Consider the following 20,187-nt stretch of genomic DNA (forward strand, 5'->3'; position numbering starts at 1 on the left):
CCATCCATCTCAGAATATAGCAACCTAGGATCGGATTAGACGCATCCTAGTACTACGAATCTGAACATAGGGCATGTCTAGATTCGTAGTAGCAAGATACATCCCATCCGATCCTAGGTTGCTATATTTTGGAACGGAAGGAGTACTTTACACCTAATGCACATTGAAAGTATGCTATAAATTCGGCTCTGTTCTTAGGCTGAGTTTGAGGAGAAGGGCATTGAGAAGATTAGGAAGATACGTAAAACGGTCTGAGCTATTAGTGTATGATTAATTGAGTATTAATTATTTAAAATTTTAAAAATAGATTAATATGATTTTTTAAAACAACTTCCCTATAGAATTTTTTTTAAAAAAACACACCGTTTAGTAGTTCGGAAAGCGTGCGCGCCGAAAACGAGAGAAATCTTTCTCTCTATCACCTACTGCGAACGCTGCCTTAGTTCTGTTCTCTTTTCGTAATTGCAAGAAAAATAAGTAAAAATTTACCATAATTTTTCTTTAAAAATTGGCTCTAAAATTAAAATGAATTTGGGTTATAATAATTTGTAAGAAACCATTAAGTGCTTGTTGGAATAATGTAAAATGATAACTTTGAATTCTATTCCATTTATTTTTTCCACCTCATTTCATCCATTCACTACCTTCATATATTTCCCTATACCAATCTAACATCTGATATGATCATATCACATGATCCAAACATAGTTCCAACTTCCAAGACCATATAGATCACCCAATTATCAAAAGAATCATTAGATTAATTAGCTGCCGTCCAAAGCGATTTGGCAAAGAAACAGAGAGTATACAATTTTGCTATATATTTGTCGATAAATTTTCTCTCAAAAATTTAACAGATGTAATTACAGTACAATCGCAGTGTAATTACACTGTAACTTGCATGTAATTACACTGTAACTATAATGTAACTTGTATGTAACTTTCAAAAATCTCTCCGTAACATGTTATTTCGGTAAAATAGAGATCGTGGGAACAAATCCTTTCACATATATATGTGCTGTGATTTTTTTTCTTCCTCACCAGAATAAATCTTGTAATAGATCTAACGATTTAAAATTATGTGAAACTTACATACAAGTTACACTATAGTTACATGTAAGTTACAGTGTAATTACATACAAGTTACAACGTAATTACACTATGATTATACTATAATTACATCTGTCAATTTTTTAAAAGAAAATTTGTCGATAAATATATAGGTGGTCCCGAGAGTATATATATCCTCGAGACATGAGCTCCTGTCAGCTCCCAATGCTGCCGGTGGGGCCACCTCACTTTGCCTCATGTCAAATTACCAAACTACCCCTGTCCGTTCCGGCAGTTGTTGACTTCTCCTCCATCTTCCGACATCTCGCTCCATCTCACTGACGGGTGGGCCCCACAGATGTGCTGCCCCACGCGTCAGTCACAGAGATGTATAACTGTTTATTGGAGAATGGGCCGTGCCGGCAACTCCGGGAACTGTCCCATCGATCCGATTCGCCAAATTCAACTGCTACTCGTACGAATTCTTGGTACAGATCCCACGTAACAATTTTACACACTATTAGGACTAATTTACGAGACGAATCTTTTAAGATTAATTGCTCTAAGATTTGACAATATGGTGCTACAGTAAATATTTACTAATAATAGATTAATTAGGCTTAATAAATTCGTCTAGCTGTTTACCTGATGGATTATGTAATTAGTTTTTTATTAGCGACCGAACCCCCCATGCAACACCCTATATAATGCCTAATGTGACACGCCAAAATTTTACACCTTATATAAAAAACACCCTCTTACACGAATTTAGGGGTGTTAATTTCTCTGCAGAAACAGTACGGCTATTTGGTACGGATTCAACCTAAATTTGTGTGGTTGGTTTAAGGTCGTCCATCAGGACAATATATCGAATTATTGATCGAGTAGTAGGTTTTCTTCTCTTCTTGTTTTTTTCTCCTCTGAAACACGTTTGGTTGGTAACAATATGCTGGAAAGTCCGAGGTAGCAGATGGGATACTGACCAAACAACACCTGCCTCGATCACTTCCTCCATCTTTTGTCAAGAACTGCATCGTGCTTCTCTCTCCCCGTTTCAAAATATAAGCATTTTTAAGTATAGTGTCAAATCAATCAATTTTAACTTTTACTATTAATAAAAAAATCAATCATGTAAAATTAATATTACTAGATTTACATTAAACAAACTATCATATGTATACAACTCTTTTTATTTAAAACATCTTATTTTTATAAATATTGTTAGTCAAATTAACATCTCAAATATTATATAGAAGTCCAAAATACCTATATATTTTGGGACAGAGTGAGTATTGTACTAGGTATGTGTGTAGGTCTATAGATCAAATATTTTGCTCTGCGAAATTATGATAAATTGTTGGGTTTATTTGTAGGACAGGTGATAGAAACTAGTCATTCCGCCTACTAATTAACTCATTTTAACAGATCTAAATTTCTCAACTCAAACTTAATTTATACTAAAACTCTTATAAATGCTTATGTTCTGGAACTATAAGTGGGTTATTTGTCTTACTTATTTCGAGCTTATTTATTTATGGTGTGGGTGTGGTACATATAATGATATTTTCAATTCGGTAGCATGAGTTAGTCAGTCTCGTACTGTCAATTTCTTTTTCTTCAGAAAAAAATAATGCACGGCCAAATTCTATGCCACATCTTCCCTCGGGCAAAAAAATCTTAAGAAACTTCTATTTTTAGATAATAGAAATGAGTTGCATTCTCCGGCATCTGCCCATGGACACACAGCCAACAAGATTCAGAAACTTCCATACCACAACTAAGGCATGAAGGATTTAAAATTTAAGAGGGTGAAAGTTTATAATTTATAACTTAAATATGGGTTGTCTTTTCTTTTCTAATAATAAAAATGGTATACATCTCCAGCCTCTACCATTGGACACAGCCTGAAGCTTTGCCAACCAACAAAACACCCTAGTTAATCAAAAGGACTTAGCTAGTAAACTTGACCTTATCAACAAATAAGGAGGAGGTAGATCTAGACAGAAGAAGGATCAACAAATTCCCTATAAATAGCTTAGATCAATGAGTATATATATGGTCACCAAAGAGTGTTAGCTTGTATGTAATCTCAATTAATTAACCAATAAAGATATGGGAGGAGTATATGTGTTGGGAGCAAGGTCACATGGTGATTGCAAGTACTCAGATGTATGTAGTGACCGTGCTCACATGGCCATGCGTGAATTGTGTAAGCCACGCAACTGACTTGCTTCAACATATATACATATAAACCAACTATATATATAACTATATGTTCTCACATGTATCTATGGTTCCTAGCTAGTACACTTTAATTATATCCATAATATGCTTGCCACATGTGCTTACATGCAAATTCTCCAATTCGCAATGTGTACATAAGATAAGATCTTGAAAATTATTTAATTGATTGATTTTTTTGCCAATAATGTTTGATTGATTATCTCCATCAATTAAAGTGGCCGAAATAGGTGACCTGTGAGTGTGTTCAAATGTACAAGGACCATGCATGCCTTTGCCTATATGAAGTAGTAGACTGACTATAAGAAAAGAATATTAATCATCAAATTTTCATATCGTTCTTTAATTTCAAACTGATTTCCCAATTTGTGTGCATGTCGTTCTTTCAATTCAGAAATTAATTATTTCGATCCTTGTCTGCCGGCAGCCCAGCACCACTAGCTAGCAATATATAGTTAGTGGCTAGATTAATTAGTGCTTTGATATCTTTTGATGATCTGTTTGAACAAAAAATATTTATAATCCATTGGAATTTGTTGGGAAACGATCTCGTTGCAGTTTATTATCACAAAAGCTAGCATGCGTGCATGCAGTGGTGCTTCTAGACAAGTAGTTAAACTTTCACATGAATTGTGCAGCAAAACTGGGAATTGCAGGTTTATTTCGTTGTCTGATGATATGATGCGATCACGGGGAAATGATGAAAATTAGCTAGCATCATCAGATGCAATTCTGACGCTGACGCTTAACGAGAAAAAATAGATTTTATTAGCATTCACTGCTGCACTGTAGCCATGCGTGAGCAGAATGGAATCTATGGGTGTACTACTCGATCACACATTTTGTGTGTAATCCGTTGCTTAATCATGCTCTGTATTTGCTTTTGTCACGAAACATTAATTCACAAAACATTTTTCTCACGAACACGCAATGGGATTGCACGTCAATATATAAACAGAGTTTTTATTACACAACCCAACCAGCCAGACAGTCGTTACGGGGACCAGGAAAAAAAAAGAAAGAAGCAGAAAAAACTGCTAGAGTAAAAAACTACAAAAGAAAAGGTGTTGCTCCTATATATAGAACGGAGGATGGCGGTGGAGCCCCATTACACTTCCAACAAACCCTCAAAAACAGCAGTGCCGGCGAAAGACCACAAACGAAAGAGAGTAATCGAAAACCCTGAAGTTTCGCTCCTTCTACAACTGTCAAAGAGATCAAGAGGATAGGGAGTCGAAACACACGGTCGAGGAGGATAAAGTTGGCATGGACCCAATTGCAGCCCAACTAGACAGCCCAAAATACTTTGGAGCACGGGCTAGATTTGTTGTCCTCAAGAATGTGTGCATAATAATAACATGGAGTTAATTAAGGGGTTTCATTTTCTCATAATCCCTTCATCCGTGATTACTTTCCAGTTGCAGCGTACGTAGGTATTGTTCACATACTCATTAATATTGTGATTAGAAAATTCATCTTGTTCAAATATAATTAATAACAATGTAAGCTCAATAAACCTCAAAGTACAGGGGTAACTGCGAAAGAGCATGTAAACTAGTGGTTACAAAAGTCTTAGTAGCATCTTAAGTCCTGAGTTCGACTCCTTGGGAGTAATTTTTTCAGAATTTAACGACTTTGTGATTTCAGTGGTAGGCGACAGATAAGCGAGACACCTATGGTGACTTCGTCAATCTCTAGGATGGATTTGCAACCCGAAATAACTTCAGAGTCTAACTATAGGTAGAGATGCCAAATCGATGAAAAATGAAGAAATCGGCGAAGGATTAAAAAATTGATCTAGAAATGCAGAGAAGAGATTAAGAATCTCTGATATACTGATACAATGATTAAAATTTCAGGCTATGTGGGTATTAAGTAGGTTATGCATCTGAGTCATTTTCGCGGGAATTCTAGTACCGTGGGTTGTTTAATTAGCTTGCAGCGGAATCACATGCATCCTATTTTTTTTATCAAAATTCATACACACTTGTGCCAATTTTTTCATATAGTATACATATATATATATATATATATATATATATATATATATATATATCTTGAAATCTCGAGGCAAATAAGCTTGCTCAAGCAAATATATATACTTGGACAAATCGCTACTCCCTCCGTCCCAAAATAAATATAGTTTTGCATTGTTCATGTCCAACGCTTGACCACTCGTCTTATTTAAAATTTTTTTATGATTAGTATTTTTTGTTATTATTAGATGATAAAACATGAATATTACTTTATATGTGACTATTTTTTATTTTTAAAAATAAGATGGATAGTCAAACATTGGATAAAGAAACCCACGGATGCGCTTATTCTTGGAGAGGGGTAGTATTATAATTTAATTATCACCACTATATATACATATATATACATTGACAATCATTTTGTACATGACATTTTTACACACCATATGTCCATTTATATCAAGATATTCGATTACAAGACATGTTCATGCATCAATTGTGATGTTAATTATGACGTATATACACTATATACAACAGATGCAATTCCATATTGTATCTTTCAACACACACAAGTATATTAATTACATACAAGTAGCTAGAGATCGATCACCATTATTTCCTGGATTCATATATATAAATCCTTAGTCCTGCAGTAAGTAGAAAATAATAGTCTATATATATGTTTGATACAGTTCGCCGTCGCTCTACTTTTCGTCATCATCGCCGGCCACCCGACGCCGCCGCGTTCAGAAGAGGAACGCCGCCGGCGCAAACGCCGGCATGGACACCGCCGTCTCGATGTGCCTGGGCTCATACACACACACAATCCATGGATCATCAGAAGCTTGCAAATCATCAATGGCGAGATAGAGAGAGAGAGAAATCTGGAGAGAGATTGCATGTAATAACGTAGCTAGCTACCTGTATTCATCGCTGTGTGCGCGGGGGAGAACCCTGGCGGCGTCGCGGGCGGCGGACCGGCCGGCTCTGGCGGCGGCGGGGCGGCGGAGCTTGGCTGCTGCGGCGTCGGCGGCGCCGGCGGCGCTGTACTCCTCGTAGATGTCACCGAGCGAGGGGCGCCACTGCGGCGAGCCGCCGAGGGACCTGGCCCTCCTCCGCCGCCTCCTGGCGGCGGCGCCTCCGTCGCCGGCGGTCGCCGCCGGCAGCGCGGCGGGCGGCGCGTCGTCGATTGGTCCAGCACGGCAGCCGCAGGGCACGAACGACAGGAGCCTCATCAGCTTCCTGCGCACCCTCCCCTCTATCTTGCCCTCCCTCTCACTCTCTCTAGAAGCTCTCTACTCTCTTAAGCTTTCTCTCTCTAGCTAGCTATGGCTTTCTCTCTCTAGGAAGAGAGAGAGATGTATGCTCCTATTTACAGGGATGCCCGGGTGGCCAGGGCTAGCTACCTGGACCTGGAGTGTGTGACATGTAAGGGGTGGGAGATTTATAGGGTTTGCGGATGTGGCGAATGACTGAAATGTCCCGGGGTCGGGGTCTAGTTCAAGGGTATACCTTCAGAAAGCGAGATGGGACGAATGCCATGCACGGAAGGGAGATTGTTTTTCTTTTTGGAGGAAACTGTGTGTAAAAAAGCTTAGTTGTCGATGTTGATATCTAGCTAGGTGTTTTCTTCATTTGCGTGGTGCATGTATGCGCACCTCGTCAAGTGGCTGATGGTTAGGCGTAGAGGAAGTGGTGTATCACGTCTTTGTACCAAGCATATAGTACAAATGTGTGTGCATTATTGTGGAGATTGTAGGTTCGAATATATATGTTAGCATTGTTTCTACGAACGTATGTGTGTAGAAAGCACCAGGGTTTCTCTGTTACTCTCCTTTCTCCAAAATACTACTACCGTCCTAAAATATAAACTTTTGACTTGTCCAGATTTATAGCTAAAAATACTTATATTTTAAGACGGAGAGAGTAGTTATCTTTCTAGGATTTAAAATGTGTTTTAAAATATTTATTACTATATAGTACTACTTGTCTCATCAAACGTCAACATTTAAATTTCTTTACGTTCTACCCCAGCCACTTTGAATAAGACGAATCATCAAATGTTACATGGAAATCAACAACATCACGTCTTTTGGGATGGAGGTAGTAACAAATTATTCATGAGAATTTTTTTCTTCCACGATTGAAATTCATTTCTTCCTAATCCAGCCTAGATGGCATACTAACATTTTCTGAGAGCCCCTTCCAAAAGCCAGACCTAACAAAGAACAGCATGATATCTATATAGAACGATCATTTTTTTTAAGGATAATCATGTGCATGCAATGCAATGTCCGGTTGTTTTTAGTCACCGTTAGACACATTTATTATAGCAAACATTTATTAGAAGATAATAAACGGATACTGGATTATTATTAGTTGACAGAGGCAGCAGAGAGAATCGCAAGCAACAAAGGCGTCGCTAGCATCACACGTTGCGCGACGCGATGGCTTCCCTGCGTCGCCGGGCATCTCACCGTCATGTCTAGTCTGCATCTACTTACCCGTGAGAGCAACCCCTGTGGCAACCATTCATGGCAAGCTCAGGCCTCAAGCCCTCCAAGACTCCTCCCAATGATCGTATCGTCGTCGACCTCCATCACCTGATTGGTGCTGAAGACCGACGACCGATGAATCGGATCCTGATCATGTGGATGATCAGAATCCGATTCCTTCATCCTCGCATTTGTTACAAAGGAGGGTTTTCCACGTAAATCTTCGTGGTCAGGTTAATCGCGACGACAAGGACTGTAGATGGAGCTCTACCTCAGGAACTGTAGATGCTTCGGTGTACAAGTGGTCAGATATTATGCTGCCACGAGCGATCCTGATCATGTGGATGATCAAAATCCGATTCCTCCATCCTCGCATTAGTTATAGAGGAGGATTTTCCACGTAAATCTCCGTAGTCAGGTTAATCTCGACAAGGACGATAGATGGAGCTCCGCCTCAGGAACTATAGATGCTCAGCTTGGGTGTACAAGTGGTGAGATATTGTGCTGCCACGAGCGCGCAATGGCGAGGCGTCGCCGTCGGTGGTGTTGACGATGGCGGTCGCCGCCCGACGCCGCGACGGCGGCCATGGGAACGCGTGAGGAGGCGCCGGCCGAAGAGGGGAAGCATCCATTGTTACAGGTGGGCAAATCAGCAATGGTAAGAAGAAGAGGCAGTCATGAACAGTGTAGACTGCATCAGCTGGCACCACCAAAAACAACTCATGATCCAGGCAATAACTCCGAAAATAATGCACAACTGAAAATCTCAAATCAAAGAAAGGAATAAAATGTGTTCCTGAAATGCCAGATTGTGACTGTAGGTACACCAGTGAAGACGCCGGCATCAAGAGGAAATTAGTACTGCATCTAGGGCACAGGTGTACCAATGGTGAGAAAAAAAGACAGGGAGATGCACAGTTGCAAAACCACATCTGGCAAGAAAAGGATAATTGCAAAATCAAATGAAGTACAAGAACAGAGCGCAATATGTAACAAGTGCATGCACTGTTGATCACGAATGAATTGCACTCTGCACAGATCAGCTTCACCGTCGCTGTCAGCAGATCAGGATTTTGATCAAGGAAAATTCAGTTGTACCTTGTCATGTATAAACGTGTTATTCTGAGCAACGAGTCATTATCCAGTACATGAGCAGCACATGCCACCAGCTGATAAGGGCTACGACAATTCAAATGAAAGGGTGACTCCAACACAACCAGCACCTCATGAGTCAGGACAAGCAAGACATGGGGGTCATTATTAGCAAAGGTTTGAAGCTGTTCGTGTCCTGTTGCGCGTTGATAGTAATATTGTTTGGTCCATATTCAGTTTGACAAGTGCTTCTCCATGCGGAAACCATGGGATGCAAGCAAACGACCACTCCAACACGATAAGAATATTGGATCGGAAACTCTGTTCACACCTGGAACAATATGGTATAGCGATAAACTAAATATAGAATCAATAACTTGTCGATCCGCTGTGAGCCCCACGGCCAGATAGAGGGCCCCAAGATTGTATCTTCATCTACTGTGCACCCCAGGAACTGGATGGAGGGCCCCATGATTGTTGTGGCTGTGAGTTCATTTCTGGTTGCTGCGGTGGTGTTCTGGGTCTAGCATATTCAGCAAAAATAACCCATCCATCGAGAAACTGCATAGAAGCAGAGATATATCAGAAAAAACCTGTGCATTATGATATACTGCAGCAAGGCTCTAAAAAGAAGCCCAAAATGGTCAATGATATTTTCACCAGTTGCTTTCAGAGTATCTAACCACACCAAATAAACGCTTCATTTTATTTTCACTATGGTAGAAATTAGTAGACTGAAAAAATAAATAAATAATTGAGAGCTCAGCCATTCAAGAAAGCATAAATTATAGCATGAGGGTCATGTGGGCAATAGTTAGTGTATCACATACGTAATTTTCTTACATTATGTGTGAAGTATTGCTTTGGTGCCACAAGAATTCAAGAATGAATTAAGAAAAATATGGAGTATCATTGCTAATGAGGAAACATACAGAGTAAAATATTTTAGTATCTAAATATAAAGCAAAAATAAAAACAAGATACCAGAATGCAAATTTGTATTAAGATTCTAAAGACAGTGCAGAACCACCAGTTCACGATTTTTGTTGAAGAAATCAGTCCAAGCATGTCTGAGTACGGTTCATGATTTGCCAGTTGCAACGAAGCAACACAAGTCACAAGTCACAGCGATAACATGTAAGAAAACAATGTAACTATTATACTTGAGCATTAAAAGGTTAGCGTATACCTTAAAAATTACCACAGAAATTTATCAAGATATCCAGCATCTAGCACAATACAAGCTATATGAAATGAGTGCATGAGGCTGATATCTGTGTTCTTAAGAATCTTGCACATAGTAATTCTGGATTATTCACACATAATTATTTTTAAAATAATGAACATTTTTTTTTGCATTTTTGTTCTTCAGAGATGAGCACAACAAGAAAGAATGTGTGCAAAATATATCAGAGTTGAATTGTGGTGAGACCTTAGGTAGTTAGCAAATTGTGCTACCAATATCATAATAAAAAAAACTTACACATGAACTTGAAAAGTGGTAACACATGCCCTGTCTGCTTGTGCAAAACACAAAGAGTAAACCTGAGTGACCACGATGCTCTCAATTTCAATCTCAGGATAAAATGTCCAGAAAAATGTGATGCCTATGATGTCCACCCCATAGCATGTCCAAGTTATTAAATAGTACTACTATAGTATTGCACAACGAACATACGCTCACAGTTTCTGGTCAACTAGGATGCAAATATCTATACTTCGGTACTGTCAAAATGAGATACCTGAATAATTCTACAACATATTTAGTTTGAAATAGTCTGTTGACAAAGGGTGCCTAAGCAGGCTCCCTGGGCTCTACCTACCTCTCCAACTTGTCCTGCTTTCTCTGAATTCCACATAATCAAATCAATTCTGTGTATATATTAACTGCCTATGCTCCAATACAAAACTAGCTTTCTTACTGTTTCCGCCTTTCCAGTGGCAGCCAGTGAAATTAGGCAGTTCTTGTATTAAAATTTTTAAAATGAGGCATAACAAGTAGAGAGGTAAGGTCATATATTCTGCTTATTGCATCATGGGAACTGATCATTATATAAACAGTGAGAGTTCAACACAAGAGAATTGAGGAAAAAACAACAAATCCTAACAACAAAAATGATATGAAAGTATGAAACATACCTTTCCATCCATTCCTTCTATTCCTTTAGCTGCATCCTCAACTGTAGCATACCTTACGAAGCCAAACCCCTTAGAGAATCCAGTGACACGATCTGTGACAACTCGAGCTGCAATTTGAAATCAGATTGAAATAGAACTCAGTGTCTTGAAATACAAAGGATGAAAGGAATGGCTGCATTTTAAGCAAACATACCATGTATGACTTCCCCAAACTTTGCAAAAGCTTCTTTAAGCCCATCTGTTGTTGTACGCTTGCTTAAGCCTGCAAACAAGGATGCTAAGATGGGAGTCCAGAGATTGTGTGCAACAAGGCTCAACATGCAAGGAAGCATCCAAAATGGAACAACATTATTGAACTTTAAATTGTAAGACGGTAAAACAGGGAACTGGTGCTAGCTTTAAGTAGGTCCGATAATAATATGGAGTACAAGCTCAGAAAGCTTGCACACATTTTGTCACTACAGATAAGGAATTTAGGTCAGAGCACCATAAGTAGACAAAATTTAAATAATGTTTATTAAGTGATTGTCCATTTCCTCAGTTCCCGCAGTGAATTTCCTTGTGTCGAGCATGTAGAATCAAGCAAGCAGCAAGTGTGGAAAACGCCGAAGACCTGAGCTTATTGGGCATGGACTCAATTGTTCGTAAAACTAATTGAATCAAGTTCCATGAACAGAAGGTGGAGGGGTACGACGTTTGCTATCATAATCTGAACCAGCAAATCCAGCAATAGGTCTCTTTCAACCTAGGCTGATGTACAGCTGGTTCATCAGTCATTCCACCGGCGTCCTAGATCCGTCCTATATCCTATATCCTCCACTAAGTAACAAACTAATATATAGAGGAGCAGTCAGTATAAAGTTACATCTAGAAACATCAAAAGATTATACTAACTTCACAACATATCAGTATCCACTATATGTCTTACTACCATATGATCTTATCTCCCCTGATTTTGCTCATACGAATCAAGCAGCCCAAATCCATCAGACATTGAATTAGTACTAACAACATATATATACATACTAGTATACTCTAATGTTGCTTTTGACCGCCCAAAAGTGCAACCACCATGAGATCCTCTAAATTAAGCCATCCTAGATCATCCACACGACCGAATCGGGTACGGCAACGCAACGGGAGCACTTCTACGGCCGCCGCCCAAGAAGAGGGAGAGAGAGAGAGAAAGTGAGGCGTACCTGAGATGAAGAGGTTGGGGGAGGGGTCGGCCTTCGGGGGCGGGGTGGGCGGCTTGGGCGGGGAGAAGGCCGAGATGGAGAACATGCGCCGGAATCCGGACCTCGCCGTAGCCGCCGCCGCCATCGCCGCCGCCGGATTTCGAAGGTGAGGTGAGAAGCTAGGGATTTGCTTCCTCTCTCTTCTTTGGGGTTTATGGGTTTAGGTCATGGGCTGAATTGACTATAATGCCCTTCTCTGACACTAGTATTAGCGGCGAGATTATTATGATAATGATTGAAAATTTGTTTCTGTTGGGGGAAAAAATCTCCTCAGATGAATTTGCAGTCTGACATGATGTGTTGCAATTTGCGGTTATAACAATTTGATAATCAAGATGAGATTTAGTCAAATGTTTGAAATTTTTAACATTGAATACCTCTCAAAGGTTATAGTTAAAAATGGCACGAGTAGATTTTGTCTTGAAAGGTAGAGTAGTGTCATAATATCATAGATTTCAAAAATTTTGTCTATGGGTTTAGGTCATGGGGCTGGAATGACTATAATGCCCTTCTATTGATAGTAGTGTTAACAACGATATTACTTAAATAATTGAAAATTTTGTTTCTTTTGAAAAAAAATCCTCACATGAATTCGCAAGTTAACAACATATTTTGATTAGATACTCCATTCGATTGTATACATTTGACATTTAAGATAAAATTTGATCAAACATTTAAAACTTTGACAACTGAATACCTCTCAAATGTTTATTTTTTAAAAAAGAAGTAAAATGGTATAGTATATTGTCTTAAAAGGTAGAGTAGTATCATAATATCATAAGCTTATTAGATTTTATAAATCTGTTTTGATATAATATTGATGATTAAAGTTTTAAAAGTTTGACTATTTTTTTCTCCTAAGCATTAAATATTTATAACCAGAAGGAGAAGCGTTTTAGCAATTTTTTTGTTTCTTTTATTTGAAACTTGTAAATAAAAATCTATTTGCAGCTTTGAACTTTTGAGATAAACGGAGAGCTCTGGACTACAAACTAGGACATTTTACATGTTTAAAGCTTCCGCTATCTCTCTCTTGGACGAAAACCACATTCATTTCGGTTACATGTCATCTACACGTCACTATAATTTGCCATCTCATCACAGCCTTGGAGATCATGTGGGCTACCATTTCAACTGAAGAATATTTAAGTACTAATAAAGACAGCAATGAAGAAGGCATAACCATATTATATTGAAGTATGACAATTCACTCATCACATCCACACAGCAACAGCTTTTCAATCTCACTTCGATTCAATGGTCATCCCAAATTGCAAGTCTCAGGCTCTGAGCAGAACAAATGCCAATACAAAGGCCAAAAAATCAACTTCAGTTCAAGAAAACTCACATGGATAAGGATCAAGAAATTCCACACACAAACCAGCAACACAACTACTAGGTAGCAGGGTAACACAAGAAAAATATCACTAGATATTTGAGACAGTAACATTCTTAGATAGATCAGAATTTCCGTCTTTTGTCACATTCAGAGGTCATAGTCCACCCAAAATATCAAGAATGATGATGATCCACATGATCCAAAATTCCAAATGCAGCCTGCATGAATCGCTTGCACAGCTCTGGATGATATTTTGGGTTGAGGATAGATTTGTCTGTCAGAGCTTTCCCGTATGCGACGCCAAGTGGTAGAATTAGCTAGTAAGCAAGTTCTTTCTTTCCATTACGTGGATGAGTGCCTGCAAAACTGACCTAATAAGGATTTTAGATCAATTACACAACAATCTATAGCTAAGGGTTGTTTTTTTGGATTGCATTTCTACCTCATGAAGAAGAGGCTGACTCAGGCTGAGCAGTCTGCGGCCTTGGTCTCCTGCTTGCTGGGGGTCCATCTCTTCGCCTTTCATACCGTCTGCTTTCATATTTGGATGTCCTCCGCTCTTTTGGTTGGTAGGTTGGGTAAGTGCATGGAATTATCTCTCCGTTTATGTATTTATCACCTGAATTGTGAAAGGATTGAGATTTTTTATTTAAGAAGCAACAACTAATTGATTATGCAAATAACCAGCTGCAGACAATAATGTTGAACTAACCCCCGTAGTCTTTGTTCTTGACATCGATGTAGGAATCAGGAAGCACCCACAGAACGCCGGGTAAACCTACAGGTAATAGAACAATAGTTTGAACCAGGGCAATCCAAAAATGTTTAGACTTGGTTAAATACTGAGGCAACCAGTATATTAGCAAATACCCTTGAACTTCTCTGATGTTTCCTCGTCGACAGTGCACTGGAAACCAGTGTAGGTGGTTGTGCTGAAGGCATACATGTTCTTCTTGGCTTCCTCCATGCTGTGATTGCAAACATATGCTCAGTATCAAGAAAATGAACTAAAGGCAGAAAATTACAAAACTGTAGGCCTGGTTTATAGTATAGCAATGCTGATTTCAGACATAGCACCGATGATAACTTCACCAACGTGCAGTGACCAGCAAAGAATACCTAAACAAATAATCAACCATTCCTTGTGTTTACGCAAGAAATTTTAATCCTTGTGAATCGTCAAGCATAAACTGTGCAACATATAGACATGTCTACCAATCTACTACACACTTGTTTCTTCAACAAATTATCATGCAAAATTTGCAACCACCTATAGAATGTAAAGCTTTTTTACATTTTACCAAAAACGTGCGCTCCAATTAAAATTTCGACTATCATAATTTACAATCGAAACAAAATTTATTATGTTTGAGTGAAGCATGAAACAAACATTTCTCTCGAGATTACTCTACCGACTTAGTCAGTCAGTCAGTCAGTCCTTGCAAATTGGCAACCAAACTAGGTGAGTCAAAGAGAGGTGGAGATCTTGACAATGAGGATGAGAAATTTTACATAATTATACCTGCCAAGGACGGTGGCGAGGGTGTTGAGGTAGGTGTCGATCATCTGCTCCCGCGTCGGGGCGGGGTCCTTGGGGAACTCCATCACGATCAGCCAGTGGTTGTAGTCGCACCCGGGGAGCAGTATCGTCTCCCTCTGCTCGCTCCCCGTCCCCGCCCCCGCCGCCGCGGCCACCACCGGCTGCCTCGCCTTCCCGCTTCCTCGCACAGCCAGCGTCGGGAACGCCGCCGCCGCGGCGGTGCGGGGGAAGAGCGCGGATGGTGCGGCGGCGGAGGAGGATGGCTTCGGCGCGAGGGCGAAGGCGAATGCCTGCGCGGCGGCGGCGGCGGCGGTGGTCGGGAAGGAAGCCATGGGAGGAGGCGCGAGAGTGGGGAGAGGGAGAGGTTTACGAGTTTGGGGATAAGGTGGGAAGAAGAAGAAGAGAATAAAAAGGGAGAAGAAGATATTTTTTTTGTGAGGGTTTTTAGCCTCCTCTTTAGTGGGCCGGGCCGGGCCGGGCCATTTTCGGCGTGGATTTATGGGCTGTAATGTGTGGGCTCAGATGGGCTTATGGAGGCCCAATTGTGACGGTGATGGAATAAGTCCCTCATTATTAGATCCAATCGGTTTTTTTTTGGTTAACCAATCACTTTTCGGGTTTTTTTTCAGGCGAGGTGGCTATCTGTTTTTATTAGCGGCCAGAAGAATAATTAGGCTAAAAATTAGGATACATTATGAGAAATAAAACTTCTTAGAAGAGAAGCAAATGAAACACTTTCATTAAAAAATTCTCGAATTAGGATACATTATTAGAAAATGAAACTTTCTTAGAAGAGAAGCAAATGAAACACTTTCATAAAAAAAATTCTCGGCACTTTTAAATGGCGATTTAGCTTCCTGTAGCAATGACATGTTTGATCATGCAAGATTACTGATATGTAGGTCAGAGGAGGATAAATACTCATCTTAGAATCTTGGATCAAAATTTACAATTATAAGATCACTGGTGCCACAAAAGTGACAGAAATATAAAACTTAAACATAAATTACAGAAATGTAGCTGTTGAATTCCATCTCTTTTTGTGTGTGTGTGTGCGCGCTCTATAAACAATCAGCAGTGTTTCAAAAGCAAAATGGGTCTGCAGAAATGTGTCGGCAACTGAGCAACCACACATTCACCATGATGACCAAGAACAAAAAAAGGGCAGCAACCCGAAGTGAATGGCAGAAAACACTAGAGATGATGTTCAACTTTCAAGCAGTGAGAAGTCAAAAGCATTTGACCCATTCACTACAAATCAGAGATGCAACAAAATGCACATTCATTTCAGGAAAAAGAAAAAAAAACATGCCGTCTCTGTCGGTGCAGAAAGTTTAAGGGTTCAAGGGAAAGTGTATTCATCCCTCGAGCGGATATCCCCTTGTATCTAAATAGTCATCAAAGTGCACAGCGTTCAGTAGTGAACACTTGACACTAGCAGCTTCAAAAGAAATGCTTAACAATAAGCTAGTGCCATCAGCTTTACCATCCTGAGTGGAGGTCCATTCCATTCTGAAAACTTTTGGTCCTGTGCATCCAGTCAAACACATTCAGTTATTGGATTCTGAAAAACAAGAAAAAACATATTGCTGATTCCTTTCTTTGCTGTTCCAAGGATGCAGGCTTCTGGTGCCTTTGTATGTGAGATTCTTGCATTTAGTTGCAGGTTTGCAGCTATCATCAACACAAGTGGCTGTGCATGTATGGGGACTTTGACATGGTGCACCAACTCTTCCTTCCATCTCCATCTGCTTGACTCACCATATACATCATAGACATAAACAGTAAATTAAGCTGGAAGTTGCAGGATTGCATAGTGAAGGAAATGACAACAGAAATGAGGTCATGCAGGCCTCCAAATAGCTAGGCTACAAAAAGAGTCACTCAATATGCACTCAATCATGCCAAATCATGCCTATAGCTTTCATAAACCAACCTTCTTGCAAAAGTAAAGGCTTCTCTTGTCTTTCCCCTTCTCTGGTGGGAGTCTAGAAATCTTTTAAAGTTTCTAGTGAATATATGGTGCTGCACTGACAGATCTTCTTTTAATTTGGTACGCAACATTCATCTTTAGCGGTATGGCATGGATAGAATTAAAGCTTTTATGGTTTTATTTTGTAGAGTGGTTTTCATGATTTCATCATATTAGTGGTTTCCAAATGATACTTCTCCTATAGTCAAATCCTGGTGAAAATCAGCTCTTCCCAGCACTTTTACTACAGTCCTTAATCCTGGTTAATTCAAACAAAATTGGCTTGACCTTTAACAACATTTTTTTTTAAAAAAAAAACTATCATCTGACTCCATTTTTAGGTAAGAAATGAGTCCTCCAAGGGATTCAATTTCTAGTAAACATTCTTTTTAATCTCTTAACGCAACACAAGTTCTCTGTTTGATGCTTCTAGATTGTTTAACAACAATAGTTTGTTAAGAATCTATGGTAATCTATGTCAAACTTTTCCTTTGGAGAGCTTTAATATTGAAAGAAAAACATGAATCACAAGAAATGTCATGTGTCTTCACCAGAAAGGGAACAGGGGACAATTGAGTTCACCAACCATAGAACAATTTGTAGTACCTTTCTAATTGAAAAGAAAAGGCAGCTTCTTCTAGATTGAAAATGACCATGTCCTGCTTCTGGTTCAACATCCAGCTACTCCTTCCATCTCATGAAAGATAAGTTCGAGGCATCAAACGAGTGCGCTGTGGAACTTTAAGGGATGATCAGATTATACAGCATAACAAGATAGATGTGACTAGTGTTTAAGAACACACTATATAACATGATTGCTTCACCAATTTTCTATATTAATTGGTAATGTAAGTAATTGATCTACATACATGCCTGAAAATTAGTAATTTAATTGTGCCACTCAAATGGTACGGAAACTAGTCACCTTTCATGTACTGAAAATGATAGGACCAAAAGATACTCACAGAACTTAAGAAAAGTAACCGTCCAATTTCATCAAGCAAATCCATGGCAAAATATTCATAAAAGAAAACAATATAGAAGAAATAGAGCATGTCCACATGATGCCAGCATGTTTCATGCTAGAAAGCAGTAAAGCAGGAAAAGGTATGGGATCACATATATCATGGCAAAGTATTGGGCAACAACCCAAATTACATTCCAATGGCACTCTGAGGTAAAATAACAAACTATCAACTTTAGAGCTGAAACTTTATTCCATATGGATGATCAGACTCAAACATTGTCTAGGTGATCATGCGGAACCCTTGAGTTTCTTCGCAATTCCAGCAAAGTACTTCCCTTGGTGGAAGGCTTGTTGCAGCTCAAGCTCAGTGGCAACCCTTGATCCATCACCAGCGAATGTGCCAGACCCGTACGGGCTTCCGCCCTTCACTTGCTCCATCTCAAACATCCCAGCACCAAAGGTGTACCCTACTGGAACAAAGATCATGCCATGATGCACTAGCTGAGTAATTGCTGTCAACCTACAAGATGAAAAGTGAATTTCATTATACTCCATGATTGACATGGTTTCAACTGCAAGTAATATTCTATAACACCATTATCACAAAGTCAGACAATTCGTATTTTCAGTGACACCATGGATGATAAGTGGCATTCTTGATTAAGATAAAAATGAATTTTATACTACAAGCATCAGACAATTTGAAATTTCAGCATAATTTGGAAGCGTCTTACGGAGTAGTTTCTTGGCCACCACCCTGGGAACCAGTAGAGTAGAAAATTCCCGCGGGCTTGCCTGCGAGCTGCTGTGTCCTCCACAGCCCACCGGTAGCATCCATGAATGCTTTGAATTGAGCAGCCATCATTCCAAATCTAGTTGGGAACCCAAAGATGACACCATCAGCCTCGGCAAGCTCTGCGGGTGTGATTATGGGAACATCTTTCTTTGAAGGAGCACCCATCTTGGTGAGCACATCATCAGAAAGAGTCTCTGGGACCTAGTCATATGATAATTTTATCAACATGTTAAACAAAACATGCGGGTAATCATAACTCTAGGTAAAGCACAAAATCACTTTCATGGTACAACCTGCCATAGCTTGACCTCAACTCCTTCAACTGAAGAAGCACCTTTCTCGATCTCCTCTGCTAGCTTTGCAACATGGCCATACATGGAGTAGTACCTACAAAATGCAAAATTCATGAATACAAATAGAGTGAAAAAAAAGAACATATATATACTTCTGTTTTGCAAAACCACCCAGCTATCGCAGAAGGATGTTCAGACAAGATTGATAACATCATGAAGAACCATCCAAAAGCAACAAACAGACAATGTCACACAAACAAGTGTATACCTTCACCATGCGTATGAAACAAACAACAACAATGGGAAGCACATCTTGTCAGGACTCAAAGGCCGTTCCTTTTGCTTTTGGTGCAGCAGTAAGCAGCAGGCAAAATTAGAACAAAACAAAAAAGGTTGCATTTTACTAGTGAGCAAAGAATCGATATAATCACAAACAAATTCCAGAAGTACCCCATTCCGATGCAGTCTAACAGACTCCATCATGGACAAGAAAAAAAAAGTAACTTCTGCACAATTTTTGGTGCAGAAGTGAGTGCTCCACTAACAATCCGACGAATTCGTCCACAAGCGAATTCAAGAACCGATATATATCATAGTACAACCTAAGAACACGCGCAGTCGCGCATTGCTGAATTCAAGAACACACACCCCTCCACGAAGAACAGGGCGGGAAGGGAATAATCAGAAAAAGGATCCCAAGAACACATCTTTCGCACTCCATCCCCCCCCCCCCCCCCCCCCCCCCCCGAAAACCACCACCACAATCCCGTTTTCTCGACGAACATCCGTACTACCCGAACCACCCGGAGAAAGGAAAAAAAATGCTGAAAAAGGAAAAGGTTGGGGAGCTCACACTATGTAGATCTTGGCGGCCATATCGAAGCAGAATTCTGGAGATTGGAATCGGTGGGAAGAAGGGAGCTGGGATTGCGATGTGGGGAGGGAGGAGGGAGGACTTGGGGCATTTATAGCTGTGGGGAGAGGTCTTCGCCATGTCCATTTGGGTCTAAATTAAATCTCATTTAATTCATTTTTTGAGGCAAAAAGTC

At 39.7% G+C, this 20,187-nt stretch overlaps 4 protein-coding genes and 1 long non-coding RNA gene across 7 annotated transcripts; all 5 read right to left on the reverse strand.

Moving 5' to 3' along the window:
• Positions 1-5,699: 5,699 nt before the first annotated feature.
• Positions 5,700-6,681, reverse strand: LOC4344630 (uncharacterized). The gene is made up of 2 exons (XM_015794331.3): positions 6,189-6,681; positions 5,700-6,071 (listed from the first exon to the last, which is right to left on the reverse strand). The coding sequence occupies exons 1-2, from the start codon at positions 6,500-6,502 to the stop codon at positions 6,014-6,016; spliced, it is 372 nt and encodes a 123-aa protein (XP_015649817.1). The 5' UTR covers positions 6,503-6,681; the 3' UTR covers positions 5,700-6,013.
• A 2,338-nt stretch (positions 6,682-9,019) lies between these two features.
• On the reverse strand, positions 9,020-12,352 carry LOC4344631 (organelle RRM domain-containing protein 2, mitochondrial). The gene is made up of 4 exons (XM_015794332.3): positions 12,193-12,352; positions 11,187-11,255; positions 10,994-11,100; positions 9,020-9,415 (listed from the first exon to the last, which is right to left on the reverse strand). The coding sequence occupies exons 1-4, from the start codon at positions 12,314-12,316 to the stop codon at positions 9,290-9,292; spliced, it is 426 nt and encodes a 141-aa protein (XP_015649818.1). The 5' UTR covers positions 12,317-12,352; the 3' UTR covers positions 9,020-9,289.
• Positions 12,353-13,399: 1,047 nt separating this feature from the next.
• On the reverse strand, positions 13,400-15,492 carry LOC4344632 (multiple organellar RNA editing factor 9, chloroplastic). Of its 3 annotated transcripts, none has more exons than XM_015795265.2 (5): positions 15,093-15,492; positions 14,441-14,538; positions 14,283-14,348; positions 14,013-14,189; positions 13,400-13,928 (listed from the first exon to the last, which is right to left on the reverse strand). In XM_015795265.2, exons 1-4 carry the CDS (start codon positions 15,440-15,442, stop codon positions 14,014-14,016), a joined length of 690 nt encoding a protein of 229 aa, XP_015650751.1. In that variant the 5' UTR covers positions 15,443-15,492; the 3' UTR covers positions 13,400-13,928; position 14,013. The 3 variants fall into 3 exon arrangements, with proteins under 3 accessions (XP_015650751.1, XP_015650749.1, XP_015650748.1); XM_015795263.2 differs by having other exon boundaries at positions 13,400-13,936; XM_015795262.2 differs by having other exon boundaries at positions 13,400-13,941.
• Positions 15,493-16,288: 796 nt separating this feature from the next.
• Positions 16,289-16,785, reverse strand: LOC136351386 (uncharacterized). The gene is made up of 2 exons (XR_010734456.1): positions 16,597-16,785; positions 16,289-16,497 (listed from the first exon to the last, which is right to left on the reverse strand). It is a non-coding gene; the product is annotated as an uncharacterized lncRNA (long non-coding RNA).
• Positions 16,786-18,175: 1,390 nt separating this feature from the next.
• LOC4344633 (probable NAD(P)H dehydrogenase (quinone) FQR1-like 1) lies at positions 18,176-20,074 on the reverse strand. The gene is made up of 4 exons (XM_015795266.3): positions 19,992-20,074; positions 19,139-19,232; positions 18,784-19,046; positions 18,176-18,569 (listed from the first exon to the last, which is right to left on the reverse strand). The coding sequence occupies exons 1-4, from the start codon at positions 20,012-20,014 to the stop codon at positions 18,338-18,340; spliced, it is 612 nt and encodes a 203-aa protein (XP_015650752.1). The 5' UTR covers positions 20,015-20,074; the 3' UTR covers positions 18,176-18,337.
• Positions 20,075-20,187: the final 113 nt, after the last annotated feature.

Source organism: Oryza sativa, chromosome 8 (assembly GCF_034140825.1).
Source record: "Oryza sativa Japonica Group chromosome 8, ASM3414082v1".
Taxonomy (NCBI): domain Eukaryota; kingdom Viridiplantae; phylum Streptophyta; class Magnoliopsida; order Poales; family Poaceae; genus Oryza; species Oryza sativa.